An 18,014-nucleotide genomic window follows, 5' to 3' on the forward strand; every position below is an offset into this window, starting at 1 on the left:
TTCTATCCCAATTCCTATTTGATGGCTCCTGTCTCTCACTCCCTGTCCCATCCGCCTTATTCTATTTGCCCCCTCATTTCTAGTCCACATCGGTCTCTTTTGTCTGTCTGTCTGTCCGGGTTTCCCTCCCTCGCTCGCTCTCCCTCTCTTCCGCTATTAATTTTCCTGATTGGCTCCCCGACTCCCGCGCCGCTGATGAGCCCTATTCATTCCCGGGCCTGACACTCTCGACCTGCCCCGGCTGATTGCTGGGGGCTGGCCCCGGCAGCGCTGATGAGCCCCAAGGGTCAGCGGCGCTAATTATCCGCTAATTGCAGATGACTCTGCTCACTTCCCCCTTCTCAGACACGGGAATGGCGCGCCTTTTACCCTTCGCCCCCACCACTCCTGATTTCCAGAAGTAGAGTCGTCAATCTAGAGGCAAAAGTCACCGGGCTTTGCTGCTGGATAGCAGCCTCAGGTCAGTGGGCAAGAAAGACTTAAGTCAGGAAAGTCACTGGAAGAAAAGTGACCCGAGCCTCAGGACGGAGAGCAACCCTGGCTAACTAAATGAAGGTCGCCTGCTCACTGTCACTCAGGTGGGGCCAGGGAGAGCTGCAGAAGCAGGCGAGTTTAGGAAGATGCAGTCTAAATAGAGGAACGTTCTCTGGTTCCGATGAGGAGGAAAACTCACACTGGAGTCTCAGCGTTTGGACAGAAGGCAAGGCAGGTGGGAACTCTGGATCTCAGGAAACTTGATTCACGTTGGGAGTGTCGTGTTGGCTCGTGTCAGGCTGATGTATTCAAGTCAGCACCCTGAAAGACGCTGTCACCAAAGAAGGACAGAAGAGGGTGCGACTTTCTTTGGTCATGCCTGACTGGCAGTGTATCAGAGAGGTCGAGGGAGAAGGGTGTGGTTTCCACACAGTCCTGATCTGTCTCAGGCTCTGTCTTGAACCTTCTCAGAGATCGAATCTGGAGGGACGATGTCGGCATGGAGCCAGAAGAGGTGCCTTAACTCAAGTCTGCGAACACCAATCACCACTAAAATACAAGGACAATCCTTGTCCATCCTCCTAATGGTGTCCAGAACCCTTTGTAGAATGAACCAAGTACAGCATGGTACCCACGTGGAAGACCAGACTTCAAAAGTGTATTAAAATGTGAGAGGCCAGTACTCGCTCGGGGTGATGACTTTACAGAGTTGGGTAGATAATAGAGGCTTACTGACTTTTGAAAAATTACCAAGGCAACTTTTGGGCTACAATCACTGAAATTAAAACTGGATGAGCATTAATACCACCAATCAAATACAGCATGAAGTAAGAGCCATTTTTAAAAAGTAACTACATTCACCTTTTGCATATGTAAGAAAACCACCAAACACAAAATTCCAAAAGTTCAAAAGTATATATACTGAAATCTCCTCCCTGACTAGCCCCCCCCCAACTACTTCCCCCAGTAAAGGGCTACTTTAGTAAGCCTGTCACTTTTTGATGGGATGAAATGGATCATGTGTTGTCAAGGATTCAAGGTTAAAGGCCCTCTGATCTTGAAGAGGTAGATCATCTAGTTCAAGCCAAGAATGCACTGCCCAGAACTACACTCTGTAAAGTGGAATTCTCTGCTCAAGCTGTCACAGAGCGTACAGGCTTAAAGCTTGTTGCCAACAAGTCCCATTGGGCCACCAACTCTGAAATAAGGCGTGTGAGACCTCTGGGGCTTTGTATGGCTCTGGTGTAGTGTGTGTTTGTGAGATACTGTACTTGGTAATCCATTTTTATCCTCAATCTGTTCCCTTGCCATACTGGGGTCATGAAGTGTGACTTCTGCACAGTCCTTGATATTCAGTAGCTGACTTAGAATAAAACCCTCACATACATAGTGGCAACTGAAGCAGCCCATTTCCTTTTCTTGCCCTTTCATGGACTGTGGAACTGAGGCTGCATGGTAAATGGAAAAGAGCACTGGTTGGATAAATTAAAAAAAAAACCTGAAGTAAAGTTTCTGTTCTGACTCCTCTCTGGGCCATGTGATCTGGGCCCCCTTTTGACTTAACTTCTCCATCCATGAGCGAGAGCAAATAATATCTACTCTGAGTTTCTCACGTGGCACATTGGTAAAGAATCCACGGGCAATGCAGGAGACGCAGGAGAGGCATATTCAATCCCTGGGTGGGGAAGATCCCCTAGAGGAGGAAATGGCAACCCACCCCAGTATTCTTGCCAGGATAATCCCATGGACAGAGGAGTCTGGTGAGCTACAGTCCAAACGGTAGAAAGACACAACTGAGCGACTGAGCATGCACCCTGTCTTGTCAGAAAGTCCTGCCACAATCACGTGAATATAAGGAAATACCCTTCAAAATGAGTTCTTCCTTCACTAACTGGACAAAGGAAAGCAGAGTGGTGGATTATGGACGTTCTTCCTATCAGTGGCTCTCCAAACACAGCTTCTAACTCTCCCATCAGTACCAAGGACAGAAGCTGTCACTCTCAAACCTGAAGGAAGCTGCCTCCTTTCTTTACTGAGAAGAAAACTCTCTGGTTCTCCTACCGAATCCCTGGACAGACCCGTATAGGTAAGCACCTCCCCTCATCGTCTAAAATGGAACGCTAAAAATGCTTCTTTGGCTGCCTACGTGCTGACTTGTCCCATCTAACTACTCAGCAATTGGGGAAATTCTCTACGGAAGAATTTTACTTTGAATCTACCCTCTCTGTGTGTGCCTGTGTCGACCTCCTCTGTCTGGCCTCCCGTTCACGGACTAGGAACCAGCACCCAGAAAAAAAAACGAAGTACTCTTTTAAGTCAAATCCAAATACACCTTCGCCTCCCTCATTGGCGGGCGAGTGTCCACTGATGGTGGGGAGCTTCGGGCTCTGTCCGCGGGTACCCTCTGGTGGCAGCAGCGCGCAACTGCGTCACCGCGAAAGAGGCGCGGAGTGCTGCAGCGCCCCCTGGCGTTAGTTCTGGAGACCTGCGGAGAGCAAAGGAACAGCACCAGGTGAGCCGTCCAAGGGGCAGCGCGCTGGGCGCTGTAGAGGCCTTCACTGTGAGTGCACTGGTTGGGGCGGGGGACGGTTGTACATGAGGGTCTTAAAGCCTAGCATACACACGTGTAGTTTCATGTATGTTGGCTGTATCCAGGTACTTGAACTCTGCATATCGTTGGGTTAAATGCGTGCCGATTGTGTGCCGCGCACGTGATACACGCGGGTAGGTTGGTGGTGGAGAGGTCCGCGCTCCAGTGCAGGGCGGAGGCCTCACGGAGGCGTGAAATTGGTTTGGAGCAAACACATTACGGAAAGCAATTACCGGGGAGAAGTTCTGGGCCCGCGGGACCCGCAGCCAGGAGGCTGAGGAGGAAGCTCCCTGGCTTGCAAGAAGTGTTTGGATGTCTAACCCCAGAAAGGACCTTCCTAACACTGCCCTGCTAAGGGGAGAACGTGCGAAGCTGCCCAGCAGCCTCCTGTATTGACCACTCCACACAGCCTTTCTTCCGTCATGCCCTACATTCTTTAAAGGCCTCCTGCATGAACCAGTGCTCTCCAGATATGGCCAGAAATCCTCCCCTTTCTTACCACTTTTGGGGAGGCACTCTCATTTCTGCGAAGTCTTCCCAGGACCCCCTGCTGCTCCTGCTCTCCTTCCTCCTTCAGGCCCTCAAATCCTGCTCCCACAAATCTTTTGCATTCACGACATTGCCCTTTGTATCTGAACTTGGTATTCACACACTTGTTTCTCAGACTAGATGGAAAATTCTCAGACTTAGGGTGGCAGCAGGTCTCATTCACAGCCCTGTATCTAGTGCCTAAAACCTGGGACTCAGGAAGCACAAAATGAATGACGTGGATGCAAATGAACTAGAATTTCCATCAAAATGCGTAAACAGGACTTTCTCAGCAAAGTCGTCCCCTTGAGAGTCAAGATTCTCTTGGGACAGAGCTTTAAATATTTTTCACATGCAAACACATGCATTCTACCCTATTTATATCCCTAGGCCTGTCCTCATCCTTGGATTCCAAATTCATAGATTTAAATGACCATGTCACACAGCTTCTTTGCGATCTGTAATAGGCAGTTCAAACTTAACATCTCCCAAACAGTCTTTCTGACTCCCCTGCCATCTGCCCCTTTCTTATCTTCCCCACCTCAGCAAATTAGTCCCACCGTCCATCCAGTGTTGCTCAGCCAAAAAAAGGGCGGAGGAGTCATCCTGGACTATGCTTTCCTTCAGCCTTCCATGTCCACTCCATCAACAAGTTCCATGGAGTCTCCAGAAAGGATCCCAAGTCTCACCCACTGCTTTTCCATCTCTGCCAGGGCTCCTGAAATAGCCTCTGAACTGGTCTCTCACCCTTCCTCCCTACCTCTTCCCTGGCCCAAGCCACTCAGCAGCCAGAGCCATCTTTCAAAATATACATCAGTTCATGTCACTTCCCTCTCTCCCTCGCCACTCACGTAGCTGGCTCCTCCTTGTCACTCAGGCCTCAGGTTAAATGTCACCTACTCAAAGAGGTGTCCATGTCACCTGCACTCAGCAGCTAATCCACTCTTGGACAATCACCAATGAAACCCTCTGTGGAGGTCTTATCACTGTGAAATTTTCCCATCTGTTTGCTCAGGGTCTCTATCACCGTTGGAGTGAACTTTCTAGTGGGGACAGGAAAGCCAGGCCTTTGTGTGGCCGGTGTCCTGCCCACGGGAGGCCCTCAAACCCCTGCTGAACCAATGAATGGAGTATGGGGCGTTCTGCCCAGGTCCCGCGCTGCGATAAGAAGGGGCTCCCCGGGACGGGGGCGGGGGAGGCCCCAAGCCGTGAGTGGAAGCCGAGCCTGCCCCAAACCGCTTCCTGACCTGTTTCTTCGCCTGCGCCCACTTCCCCCGGGAGGGGGCCCTGCGGGGTCTGGCCGGGTCTGGACGGTGTACAGCCTAGGGGCCAGGCCTCAGTCAGCCCCCGCCCCGACCGCTTGTGGGCCTGGGCCCCAGGCGCGGCCCCTCCCGTCCAGCTGTCCCCGAGCCCTGCAGCTGGAAGCCCAGGCGGGCCGTTCAGCCCAAGTCCGTGAGGCCGGTAGGGAATCAGGGCTTCTCGAGGTCGTCTAGGACTTCGCGCCTTCGGTGCCCCTCAGGCCACGCCCCCTCCGCCTCTCACCCTCTTGGCCCCTCACTTTGCTCCCTCGCTCCCAGCGACTGGTGGGAAAAGGTGCGAACTCGTGGGAAAAGGTGCGCATGCGCACTCCGGGCCGCTAGGAAATCTGTCTGGCGACCCTTGACGTCACGGGTCACCGTGCACTGGATTGGCTGCCCCGTGGCTCCAAGCAACACCACCTGTGGTCGCAGATGGGCCCCTGGCTGTTGGGGCTGCCTGTAAGTTCTTTAAATCCCGCGCCTGCAAAGACCCTCAGGGACCCTCTCCTTCCCTCTTGTCTGACAGATGCAGAAGCTTGCGTCCAGAGCAGGGAAGAGACGTCTGTTCCGCAAGTGAATGGCAAAGCTGGGACTAGAACCCAGGAGTGTTAGGTCTCAGCTCAGCTCCTGGTTGAAGGAGAGGCCGGACCCAGGTGTACATCCGACCTACGGGACAGGCGGCAGGCAGAGTTGTTTTGGCTTTTCTAAACCTGCATCTTTCACTCTCACCTGGCCCAGGGCTACTGCCATGCTGGCTGCCCTGTGTGCCCACCGCCGGTTATCTTCCTGCCCTGACTTCGCTGCCCAAGCCTGGGGCTGCCTGTACTGCCCTGCCCCACGGTATGCCCGGCCTCATTCCACAGCCTCATTCTCCTTACCCAAGCCTCTTTGCTCCCCCATCCTCCTGCTGGCTCTTTCGGGCCTTCTCTGCACTGTCTCACCTGATGGCTATTCCCCCTCATTGTGGCCAGAGGGGCAGGTTTGCCTGGGATCCCTCAGTAGCTGGTGGAGGCCAAAGGAGGCAGGTGATAGAGCTGGCACCATGGGGCAGATCCAGGGGGACCCCATAAACCTGCCCGTCTCGAGTCCCCGTGAGCCAGCCAGCTCAGAGGAGGGGCTATTGGAGACAGCATCCAATAACACAGGCCTGCATATTTTTAATGTGGGCACAGGGTTTGGACAGTCTGGAGGGGGCCTCAGGAGACCCCCCCTCCCCCAGGAGAGTATATACCATTTGCCATGAGTCCTAGCTCTCTCTCCATCAGATGTCACTTGGCCACCTGGTCCATCTGCCTCTCCTGGGGGGAGTGACAGCACTCCTCCCTGTGGAGTTGGGCCTCCTGCTGAGAGGGACACTTCAGCCTGAATCCATTCAACTCAGTCCTGAGTTCAGGCATGTGAGCAGTGGGCTGGCATCCCCTAGGGTCTGGGGCATCTACTTCAGACTCTTAGAAGGCAATGGACATCTGGAGGGAGAGGGGTGGATTCAGAGAGGTCCAGTGGTCTGGGGAGTTCTGTCTGGGGCCCTGCCCCCACGTTTATCTTGCCTCGGACCCATTTCTGCCCCTCCTCCCACCCCCAGCGAATGGGAAGGTCCACAGAGCCTCGGGCTCACCTAGTAGAGCACATCCTCGAAATCCAGCTGCAGGTAGCGGAGCAGGCGGGGCGGCAGGGGCAGGCGGGGCAGGGCATGGGGCAGGCAGGCCGCCAGGTGGGCACGGAGTGCACAGCGGCTCAGATGCTGCAGCGATCTGGGTTGCCTCACCAGGGCGAAGAGGGAGGAGTAGAAACGACGGTGCTTCTGGGGGCAGAACGAGGGGCTCAGAGGGAGCCCTGGGCAGGGGGCACCTGCTTCTAAAGTGGGGGCCAGTGGGAGTCTCCAGGAGCCTCTTAGAAGTCAGGAGCATTTCAGGTATTCACTCTGAGTTTTCTTTTCCTTAGTAACTTCTGTGGGGGCAGAATGGGGAGGACCCACAGGGCTTCCCTTTAGGAGCTGGAGGTCTCTTGGGGCAGCTGGAAGTCACTCTCTGGGTGACTGTGTGTTCAGGGTCCGAGAATCTGACCTGCAGAGTTTCAGGAGGCACCAGGCCCACGGCGTCCTCAGGAAGCTTCACGACACTGTAGGTGTTCATCAGGACCTCAATGGTCCGTGGGGACGTGCACCAGCGCTCCAGCACCTGCAGGGGGCAGAGCTGCGTCAGTGCTCCAGGGGTTACCACACAAGGCTGGTACCTGGCCAAACAGGCCTGGTGACCAGACAGCCAAGAAACAGCTATTGTGGGTTGAACTATGTCCCACAAGAGATATGCTGACATCCTGATCCCAGTACCTAGAAATGTGACCTACATAGAAATAGGGTCTTTGCAGATGTAATCAAGGTAAAAATGAGGTCATTAAGGTGGGTCCTAATCCAGTATGACCGCTGTCTTCATAAGAGAGAACGGACACACAAGGAGAATGTCATGTGATGATGGAGGCAGAGATTGGAGTGATGTGTCTGCAAGCCAAGGCATGCCAAGGATTGTAGACACCCACCCAATGTTAGGAGACAGGCCTGGCACAGATTCTCCTTCTGAGCTTCTGGAAGGAGCCAACCCTACCTACACTTGGGTTTTTTGAATGTCCAGCCTCCAGAACTGAAAGGGAATACGTCTCTATTGTTTTAAGCCTCCCAGTTTGCAGTACTTTGTTATGGCCATGACAGGAAACCAATACAACAGCTAGTATTTCTACTGTGCATATTTATGCTAGATATTTTCTTAGCACTTTACGTGTGTTGATAATTCTCAGCCCTGCAGGTTGGACTATTGTTGTCCCCATTTTACAGACAAGGGAAGCTGAGGCACACAGAAGTAACTTGTCCAAGTTGTGGTTGCAGCCATCCGAGCCCAGCGGTGTGCTCTTTGCCCTCAACTACTACCTCACCCTGCTCTCCTGTCTGCCTCTACAAGGCTCTGTGCTGCATCTTCCTGGGTGGGAAAAGGGTCCCTGACCTGAGGCTGGAGCTCCTGAGCAGACAGAAAGATCAATTATGTACAAGGCAGAACCCGCTGGTGCCAGGGGAGGGATGGAGATGGGGCAGGAGTGCTGGGTGGTCCAGGAGAGAGTAACAGAGAGACAAGCTTGGGTTGTAAAGGTGAGGAGAGCATTTAAGAAGAAGGAAAGAGGCCAGCAGACACCTGATGTGGGAGTCCACCTAGGATCAAGCTGCAGCCAGATTCATTCTTTCATCCTTCATTTAACAAATATTTACTGAGGGTCACTCTGGGCCAGCACTGGGGGACCCAGCCATGAGGAGGAGACACAGGTCCTTGTCAGCTGGGAGCTTCTCTTTCTGAAGGAAAACTTGGGATTTCCCAGTGTTTAAGAATCCACCTTGCAATGCAGGGGACACGGGTTTGCTCCCTGGTCAGGGAAGTAAGATCCCACATACTGCAGGGCAACTAAGCCTGCGTGCTCCAAGAACACATGTGCCTCAACGAGAGAGCCCGTGCACGGCAATGACTGAGCCAGCATGCCACAACTAGAGAATGCACGCACCACAACAGAAGATCCCACATGATGCAGTGAAGAGCCCGCGTGCCACGAGAGCCGACACAGTCAAATAAAAAAGTATCAGAACAAAAAAGAAGGAACACACAACACATAAATAGCCACTTACGTATACGCCGCTACAAAGAAAACAGGCTCAGGGGCTAAGTGCAGTCAGGAGGGCGCGGTCCTAGATGGGTGGTCAAGAAAGGCCTGTCTGAGCAGGTGGCCTGTGCTCTGAGGGGCGAGCCATGCTGGGAGGCAGCTTGTGCTGGGCCACCGACCCCACGGTCAGAAAGTCAGCCGTGCACAGCTCGGACACACATCTGCTCCATGCCTGCACATGATATATGTAAGCCGAATCGTGCTTCAGCCACTCTGTCTCTTGCTATTTCTCAGGCAGGGGCCCTGGACCTTTCGTAACACCTGAGAATAGCTGAGTGCAGTCTCTCAGGCAGCGTTCCTGAATGTAACCCCCTCCCATTGCTCACACTTGCATGTAACACTAGGGTCTCTAACATCCTGCCTGCAAGGAAAGGAGACCTTTCTGCCTGGCAGGCTGGGAGTGCTGCATGTGCTGGATGTTGCCGGGCAGTGGGTGCAGAAGGAAGGCCTTGTCCAGGGAGAAAGCATCTCATACACCGGAGGCCCTCTGCTTCTGTCCCTGCATCTGGGCAGTGCTTACCAGAACCGCCACAGCTGGAGCCTGGAGCAAGCCTCTTGGTCTCATTCTTCCTTAGAGCTTCCGGTAGGTTATGTATTACTTTCCTGTTCTTACCTGCTGCTACTGCTTGCCATTTATGCCAGTCTCTCTGCCCTTTCCAGGCCACTCTGGGAGTGCCCTCTGCCTGGAATACCTGTATCTTCCTCCTCCATCTCTCCAAGCCCTGCCCATCCCAGGTCCCACCCCCTCCAGGAAGCCTCCTGCGGCTATTCTAACCTGCAGCACTCTGTCCCTTGTCTAAAGATCCCCTACATTGGGATCATGCCCAACAGTTTCCCAAGTGCTTTCATCTACATTATTTAACTTTAGAAGAATACTGGCTAACTGGCGAGGAGCAGTATCTCGAGGTTGGGCCTTGTCCAAAGGGCTTGAAATATGTGACTCATTTGTTCTCACACTAACCTATGCAGCAGGCATACTGTGACATCCCTATTGTAAAGATGAGGAAAACGGAGAACTGGAGAGATTGAAGCAACTTGCTGATGGTCACACAGGTAGTGTCCCTGGCTCCAGAGCCTGTGTTCTCAGTTGCCATCTAGCTCACGGGGTTGCTGGGAGGACTGAAGTCCACGCATCTAAGGTAACACCCTTAGAGCAGGTCTGGAGCATGGTCAGGGCTGTGTTTGTTTCTACAGTTCCCACTAAGTTTAGGTCAAGACTGTATCACACACAAGGAACAGGGGTTCAAAGAATCCCAGGACTTGCCTAGAGTCACATGAACAAGCATCGCAGCCAGACCCTGGCTCCAGTCTGAGCACCCAGACCAGTATGGTGGCTTCTGCAGGACTGGCTGGGGGCTGACAGTCGTCACTGGTGGGTCAGGGAGAAGCTCTGTGCTGGAGGAAAGGCACCCCATCCAATCCCAGAGCAGCTGCAGGTTGTGGGAGGCGAATGCCAACTGTTTGATCACCTGGGATGCTGTGGAGCCCAGATGAAGGGACGCAGGGGGCACTTTGCTGTGCCGGCCTGTCCCCAGGGCAGTGAGAACAGAACAGGGCTGCAGGGGCGGGCAGTGGTGTCCCAGAATATCCGTTCGCTGCTCTGCCTTCTTTTCCTACCCCCTTCCCAAAGGGGAATCATTAGCTGTCAGAGCCACTGTCAGATTACCGGGAATTGCTCCTCTCCTAATTATCTGGTGTTAATAGGAGATTAATTAGTGTTAATTGTTGATTTCTTGTATTTTCCCAAAGGGGAGACCAATCTGCCGAACTCTCGGGCTGTTTAATTATTTGGCCTTGCTTAGGAATCTACACAGATACTTCTAGGTTTGTGAGTGAAGGGGAGAGTTGGGGATAGCAGGGGAGCGTCCAGGACTGGGCGGGGCTGGATGGTTCAAGCCCAGAGGCAGGACGAAGGATCTGCACGCAGCCTGCTGCCCTACACCCATCCTGACCTAGCCCCTGTGAGAACCAGGGTCCCCACCCCGGGGTCCAGCATCCTCCGAGATATTATATAGCCCTCTCCAGACACAGCACAGCGTGGACAGGGTCCCCTGCCGGGGCATCGCAGCCTGAACCCGCGTCGGGGATGTTAATGTTAAACATAAGGCAGAGATTGGAAATTGACGGTGAGTGTGTTTTCTTTGGTGCCAGCGTAACAGCTGCTGGTGTCCCTGGTGCATGTTCTGCTAAGCTCTCACGTCCATCTGCAGATGGTCAGGAGGCCTTGAAGCTCAAGACCAAGCTTATCACTCTGCCCCGGGCCAGTGTTTCCTGTGACTGGAGTTTCTCTCTGAATGGGTCCCACTGCCAGGCGGAGCTTCCTAAACGCTTCATTCATCCGCTGTCTCCCCTGAGGAAGAAACTAGCCCTTTTGGCCCCCATCAGACCTGACTCCTCCTGTCTTTTCAGATCCTTTAGAGTCCCGCCCCTCAGTTCACATTCATCACCCACGCACGTATACACACACGCACATGCAAACACGTGGATATGCACTGCACGCAGTGGATATACCTGTGCGCAGGCGCACTAGCAAACATTTCCCCACCTCCTGCTGGTGTGCGGTTTGCCCCCTGCTGGGCTGTGCTTTCTCGACGAATGAAAGACAAAGTACTGACCCCGGTCTGGAGCTCCCTGCGTCCAGAGCAAGCTGGCGCACCGGCCGGGTCTCCCCCGCCCCCACCTCGCTCTGGCGGCCCTCCTTCCGGCCCCAGCCAGTACCTTGGGGAGAGCCCCTGGCCACACGCGGACCGCACCGTGGTTGAGCAGCGCGCGCACCGTGCGCTCCGGGCTCTGGGCCAGGGCCGCGGCAGGGCCCTGCAGCGCGCAGTGCAGGGCCGTGTGTCCCCCGTAGTCCATGGCGTTGGCGCCGACGCCGCGGGCCAGGAGCAGCTCCACGACGTCTGCGTGGCCGCGGCGACAGGCCAAGTGCAGGGGCCGTTGCCTATCCTGGTCGGCGGCGTCCGCGTCGGCCCCGGCGGAGAGGAGCAGGCGGCACAGCTGGAGGCAGCGGGCCGTGGTGGCCTCGGCGTCGGCGGGGGACGTGCAGCGGGCGTCACAGGCGGCCAGCAGCGGGGTCCAGCCTTCGGCATCGCGGGCATCGGGGCAGGCCCCGCGTCTCAGGAGGAGGTCCGCCAGCTCCACGTGGCCCAGCCGGGCGGCCACATGCAGAGGGGTCTCCTCCTCCTCCTCCGACCGACCATCCACTTTTGCCCCAAACCTCAGGAGCAGATCGGCGCACCTAGTAAGGGCGAGACAGCCGTGGGGGAGGAAGACGGGCATGCAGAGCTTCACCCCTGCACGATTGCTGGTGTGAGCAAAGCAAACCCTGGGGCACCCTTGGGTGGCCCTGGTGCTGTCTGCCTGGCACTAAGATCCTGGCAACATTCTGCAGCATCTCCAGTGCCCTCTCTCAAGCCCCGTGCTCTCCGCAGGAGAAGTGCCCTAAACCCTGGATGGGAGCAAAGGTGCCAGCAGCCCTTGCTCAGTTAGAACAGGCACCTTCTGCGGGCACCACGTGCTCTGACTTCGTTCATTCCCAGGGAGGGTTCAGATGAGGAGACCTAGGCCGTGAGGGTGGAGGGTCTTGGCGGGTTCACACAGCCAGTGAGGGAAGAGTTGGCATTCCAGTCCAGGGGCAGCAGGATGGTTGGAGGGCTCTGCATGCTGGAACTGGAGTGGGGAGGGGCCTGAAAGTGGGCACACATGGAAATTGGGGTGGTGGGAGAAAGACCAACAGAACCAAAATTGGCCAGCCAGATTTGTGGCAAAACAGTCCTCTTAGAAGATTGTGTATTACTACTACTGCAAGTAATAGTAAGGGAACTCGGTCTCTTTGAGCTCCAGCAGAGCTGTAGAAAGGGGATAATTGCTAATACCTAGACCCAAGAGGTTGTTGTGAGTGGCGTATGAGGCAAAGCCTGAAAACCTATCAGCTGAGAGTTCAAAACAGCGATGGGCAGCGGAAGTGGGTGGTATAGATGGTGATGGATCATGGGGCTTATTATATTACCCTGGCCACCTTTCTACCAGAATGATTAAAAAGTATTTACTTATTGATTTATTTATTGGCTGAGCTGGATCTTAGTTGCTGCATGCAGGATCTTTAAGTTGTGCTATGCAAACTCTTAGTTACAGCACCTGGGATTCCCTGATCAGGGATCAAACCCGGGCCCTCCGCATTGGGAGCACAGTCTTAGCCACCGGATCACCAGGGAAGTCCCTCCAAAATAATTTTTAAAATATGTGTACTTAATCAAGGGGCTTCCGTGGTGGTTCAGATGGTAAAGAATCTGCCTGCAATATAGGGGACCAGGGTTTGATCCATGGGTCAGGAAGATCCGCTGGAGAAGGGAATGGCTACCCACTCCAGTATTCTTGCCTGGAGAATTCCATGGACAGAGGAGCCTGGCGGGCTACAGCCCATGGGGTTGCAAAGGTCAAACATGACTGAGCGACTAACACTTTCCCTTTGCTTTTTTTTTAAAAAAAAAGGAATGATTATCACCAAGTGTGATCTCAGGGAGCTGGGCTGGAACACAGGGACTTCACTAAAAATGGGGGACTTCACAGAATGGCATTGTCCGATTCCGTGGCCACCAGCCACATGTGGCCACCAAGCACTTACTGGATGGCTAGTCCTGACTGAGATGTGCTGTAAGTGCAAAGTACCCACCAATTTTGAAGACTTGGTACAAAAAAAGAATGTACAATATCTCATATGTTCTTTTTATATTGCTTCCATGTTGAAATGAACATTGTGGATACATTGTGTTAATTAAAATATATTATTAAAATTAATTTCACTTGATTCACAGATATGCTCATATTCATGGCAGCATTATTCACAATAGCCAAAACATGGAAGCAACCTACATGTTGCTTCCTACAAGATGCAGCCTTCCTATATCATGCAACCTTCGTGATGACTACAAGCAGTCATCAATAGATGACTGGATAAATAAAATGTGACATGTTCCATGGAATATTATTCAAGCCTTTAAAAGGCAAGGAAATTCTGTTACCTGCCTCAACCTGGATGAATCTGAGGACATTATGCTAAATGAAATAAGCCAGTCACAACAGGACAGATACTGTATTATTCCACTCACTAGAGGTGCAGAGACCATTCCAGTTTATAGAGTCCAAAAGTAGAGGGTAGTTGCCAGGGGCTTAGGGGAGGGGGAGGGAGTTATTGTTCAAAGGATACAGAATTTCAGTCTTGCAAGATTTAAAAGGTTCAGGGGTTAGATGGTTCTGCTGGTTGCACAACTGTGTGAATGTACTTTGTGCTACTGAACTGGACACTGAGTAACAGTTAAGATGGTAAATTTTATGTTACATGTAATTTCAGTTCAGTTCAGTGGCTCAGTCGTGTCCAACTCTCCGTGACCCCGTGAATCACAGCACGCCAGGCCTCCCTGTCCATCACCAACTCCCGGAGTTCACTCAAACTCATGTCCACAGAGTCGGTGATGCCATCCAGCCATCTCATTCTCTGTCATCCCCTTCTCCTCCCGCCCCCAACCTTTCCCAGCATCAGAGTCTTTTCCAGTGAGTCAACTTGTCACATGAGGTGGCCAAAGTATTGGAGTTTCAGCTTTAGCATCAGTCCTTCCAATGAACACCCAGGAACATGTAATTTACCACTATTTAAAAACGAATTTCACCTGTTTCTTTTTCATATCAATTAAAAGACACTTGCTCCTTGAAAGCAAAGCTATGATAAACCTAGACAGTGTATTAAAAAGCAGAGACATCACTTTGGTCCATATAGTCAGAGCTATGGTTTTTCCAGTAGTCATGTATGGATGTGAGGGTTGGACCATAAAGAAGGCTGAGCTCCGAAGAATTGATTCTTTCGAACTGTGGTGCTGTTGAGAGTCCCTTGGATTGCAGGAAGATCAAACCAGTCAACTCTAAAGGAAATCAACCCTGAATATTTACTGGAAGGACTGATGCTGAAGCTGAAGCTCCAATACCTTGGCCACCTGATGCGAAGAGCCTATTCATTGGAAAAGACCCTAATGCTGGGAAAGATTGAAGGCAGGAGAAGGGGACAATAGAGGGTGAGATGATTGGATGGCATCACCGACTCAATGGACATGAGTCTGAGCAAGCTCTGGGAGACAGTGAAAGACAGGGAAGCCTGGCGTGCTGCAGTCCATGCAGTCACAAAGACAGTACTTAGCGACTAAACAACAACAGAAAATTTTAAATTACATATGTGGCCCATGGTAGATTTCTATTGGACCATGCTGTCATAGATACATCTTCAAACATAATGAGTGAGTCAACAGAATCCTCTGAAGGCCGATGAAGTTAACAGGAGGGAGAAGGCCCAAAAAGGGGAGCCCAAGGGTCAAAAATTTGGGGCCATTCAGGGACAAGATGTGAAAACTGGCAGGTGTACAGTCAGTAGAGAGAAGACCTCCATTGCATGGACAGTTAGTGCACAGATCTGCCAAGCTTCCCTTGCTGGGATTCCAGACTCATCAAAAAATTGTGAGAACTTACTCTCTAAGGCCCCCGACACATAGGGCATAATTATTTGGGTCACTGTAAATGAATATCCCCTACAGTTATAATACAGGGTCACATTTGGGTATAGCCATCTGTTTCTTGTGGGTTTGGTTAGTTGGGTTCAGTCCCTGAGCCCACTGATCTGAAGGTGCCTGCCAACATGGAAACTCTGGACCTCCCAAGTTGCGAACCAGACCCTCCCCTCAAGGACAACCACAGGCTCCAACTGGGGGTCTTTTGTCCTCTATAGGCTGTCTGGATGACTGGACAGTCAGTCCCCCGAGGGCAGGATCGGGCCTCAGTTACAGGGCCATGTGTTGTACTTCTTATCACAGTGTCTGGGACGTAGGATAAGCTTAGAAAAATGAAAACCTTGACCACCTTCCCATAACATATCCACAACTTCCCCAATGCAGGCCATGTATCCAGGCCCTGCCACAGCCTGCCCCCGCACTGGGGAGGCAGAAACCCTTCCAAGCACAGGCCATCCTAAAGTCCACTCCGACCAGCTCACTGGCCCTGCCAGGCCCAGACAGGCCCCCTCACCCTCCCTGCGTCTGTCTCTGCCTCTCCCTTTGGAGGGGAGCGGGGTGGTCAGGGTGAGGGGTCACTCACTCGAGGCTGCCAGCCCCGCCGCAGAGGTGCAAGGGGTGCCTCCCGTCCTGGTCAGGGATGTTGGGGTCGGCTCCCGCCACCAGCAGCACATGGACGCAGGCGGCGTGGCCCGCAGCACAGGCCTCATGCAGGGCGGTCCGGCCCCCGGGGGCACTGTCGGGCCTCGCCCGCCGCCTCAGCAGCAGCCGCAGGATTTCCACGTGGCCCCGGCTGGCCGCCACGTGCAGGGGGGTGGTCAGCTCCTCTTCGTAGGTCAGCGACCAGAGTCCTAGGGAGAGATGGGGACACAGGACCTCAGAGCCTGGGCGGAGGCAAAGAGCTGCCAGGCAATGGGAGGGTGGGGGTGGGAGGTGGGCAGAGGCCGGGAAGCCAGAGCCCAGGGCTCCTTCCCAAGCTTCCCTCCCACCCCCCACTTGGAGCCCCGACTACCCCCCCATGACCCTGGCCCATACTCAGAGCGCGGATGTTGAAGCGGAAATCTCTCCATCGCTCTGGGTCGCTGGTATCAAAGATGGAATCCGGAGCCAGGCCATTGCTGGAGTCGGCCAGGATGCGGGAGACAGAGCCCACGTCCCCGGCCAGCACTGCCCGCCAGAAGGCCAGGGCAGGTCCCGAGGCCGTGCGAGTGACGATGGGTCCTAGGCCAGACTCCGGGGACCCTCCATGGGGCCTCTCCACCAGCCTGGCACAGAGGGCATGTCTGTCACCAGGGGGCTCGCCCTGCCCCCTGCACTCTTCCGGGGACCAGCTCATGAGGGCAGGGTGTGAGTGGCTGCGGGAGGGGGGCTCAGGGGAGGGGAGGCGGGGGCCCAAGAGGAGGAGGAGGGGGACGGGCCAGTGTCTCTGGGTCCTCGGCGTCTCTGAGCCTGAGCTGGCCACTCCCTGGGCATCAGCAGGAGCTATTCTGGGCTCCGCATGACTTGTCTCCTGGGCCAAGGTTTAGGCAAGCCTCAGGCTGGGAGGGAAACAGCCCCGGGGCCCGCTCCTTATCCTCAAGTGCTGGGTGCCACCGCGCTCGGACCCCCTGCCCTCAGCCCTGTCCGGCCGCCCCTCACCCCTCTGGCGGCTGCTCCAGCGAGGCTCCGCCGCCCGGCTCTCCAGCAGCAGGTCAGCCGTGCTGTGCGGGGGGAACAGCTCCTGCAGCCGTGCCAGGTCTCCCGTGTACAGGGCATTCTGCAGCGCCATGTCCGGGCACAGCAGCGGCGAGGGCCCAGGGCACTCCCGGGCTGTGTGGGACCGGGCCCCCCAGACCCGGCCAGCCGGGGCCGAGGGGAAGCACCCCAGACGGTGTCCCCGCTGGGGAGGGGAGCTCCTATTTCCGGGCATGGCCACTTTCAGGGTGAGAGCAGGACCCTGGGCAATGCTGCTGGCGGTTGGGGCAGGTGGGTGCTGGGCTGAAGCCAGGTTCAGGCCCTGGGGGGTTGTGGGGGGCGGAAGGGGCAGGGAGCACGCAGAGGCCACGCCATAAATAGCCCATCTATAGGCCATAAATAGCCTGGACATCCCAGCCTTGCCAAGGAAGGAGGCCTCAGGCTGGGGAATTAGGGAGGAGCCTGGAGGAGGGGGTCAGGGTGGAGCTCAGAGCTGGATGGGCGGCAGGGCTGAAGGGACCACCCAGATGTGGAGTCCAACCTGCAGTTTTCTGGGTGAAGGGAAAGGGAGCCCCAGGGCAGGAGGGTGCTGTGGCCATGGTGTGATGCCGTGTTGCAGGGGTCGGGGTGGGGGTTGATCCTAAGCTGCCGTCTCTCAGCCTTTCTCATCTGTCCTGTGCTTCGTGGTGCCAGCCTCCAGCAGCCCAGGCTCTGACTCCAGAGGGAGGGTGAGAGGGGCCCCTGCCTTCCGAATGTCACCAACTACCCCTGTACCTTCTCGCTCCCAAATGCAAGCTAGGGGTCTCCAGCAAATGGCAGAGAACACCTCCCCCTCTGAGAGGAATCCCCACCATGAGTGCTCTGCGCTGGGGACAGAGGACTCAGCCCGCGCACAGCCCAGCTTGGCGCTGACCCCCATCTCCCTGGGTGACTCCGGGGGTCTCCCGTGCCATCGCTACCTGGAAATTGAGGAGGAAGTACTCTGTCCATTGGGGGTACCTTAGGATAAAGAGACCACTTCCCCTGGGGGAGATGAAAAGGGGAGAAGGAAGAAAGGAACTCGAAACCAGCCCCCCGGGGGGCCCCCTGCCCAGCACAGGGCCCTCTTGGGCCGGTCCCTCCCTTGGCTCTCAAGACACGGGCCATGAGCTTTGACCTTTATTCACACGATCCTTACACAGCTTTCTTGGCGATCACCCTGGG

General features: G+C 54.6%; 1 protein-coding gene across 4 annotated transcripts; it reads right to left on the reverse strand.

Moving 5' to 3' along the window:
• Window positions 1-38: 38 nt before the first annotated feature.
• On the reverse strand, window positions 39-17,457 carry ASB10 (ankyrin repeat and SOCS box containing 10). 4 transcript variants are annotated; one of them, XM_088834767.1, is made up of 7 exons: window positions 16,769-17,145; window positions 16,173-16,492; window positions 15,721-15,988; window positions 11,305-11,824; window positions 6,954-7,067; window positions 6,506-6,691; window positions 2,822-2,959 (listed from the first exon to the last, which is right to left on the reverse strand). In XM_088834767.1, the coding sequence occupies exons 1-6, from the start codon at window positions 17,044-17,046 to the stop codon at window positions 6,506-6,508; spliced, it is 1,686 nt and encodes a 561-aa protein (XP_088690893.1). In that variant the 5' UTR covers window positions 17,047-17,145; the 3' UTR covers window positions 2,822-2,959. The 4 variants fall into 4 exon arrangements, 3 of the variants coding, with proteins under 3 accessions (XP_088690892.1, XP_088690893.1, XP_055277534.2); XR_008685310.2 differs by lacking the exon at window positions 16,173-16,492 and adding an exon at window positions 6,122-6,356 and having other exon boundaries at window positions 2,824-2,959; window positions 16,776-17,457; XM_055421559.2 differs by lacking the exon at window positions 16,173-16,492 and having other exon boundaries at window positions 16,776-17,145.
• Between the last annotated feature and the right edge of the window lie 557 nt (window positions 17,458-18,014).

This window comes from Moschus berezovskii, chromosome 3 (assembly GCF_049115385.1).
Source record: "Moschus berezovskii isolate FMDL1 chromosome 3, NW_MosBer_1.0, whole genome shotgun sequence".
In the NCBI taxonomy this organism is placed as follows: Eukaryota; Metazoa; Chordata; class Mammalia; order Artiodactyla; family Moschidae; genus Moschus; species Moschus berezovskii.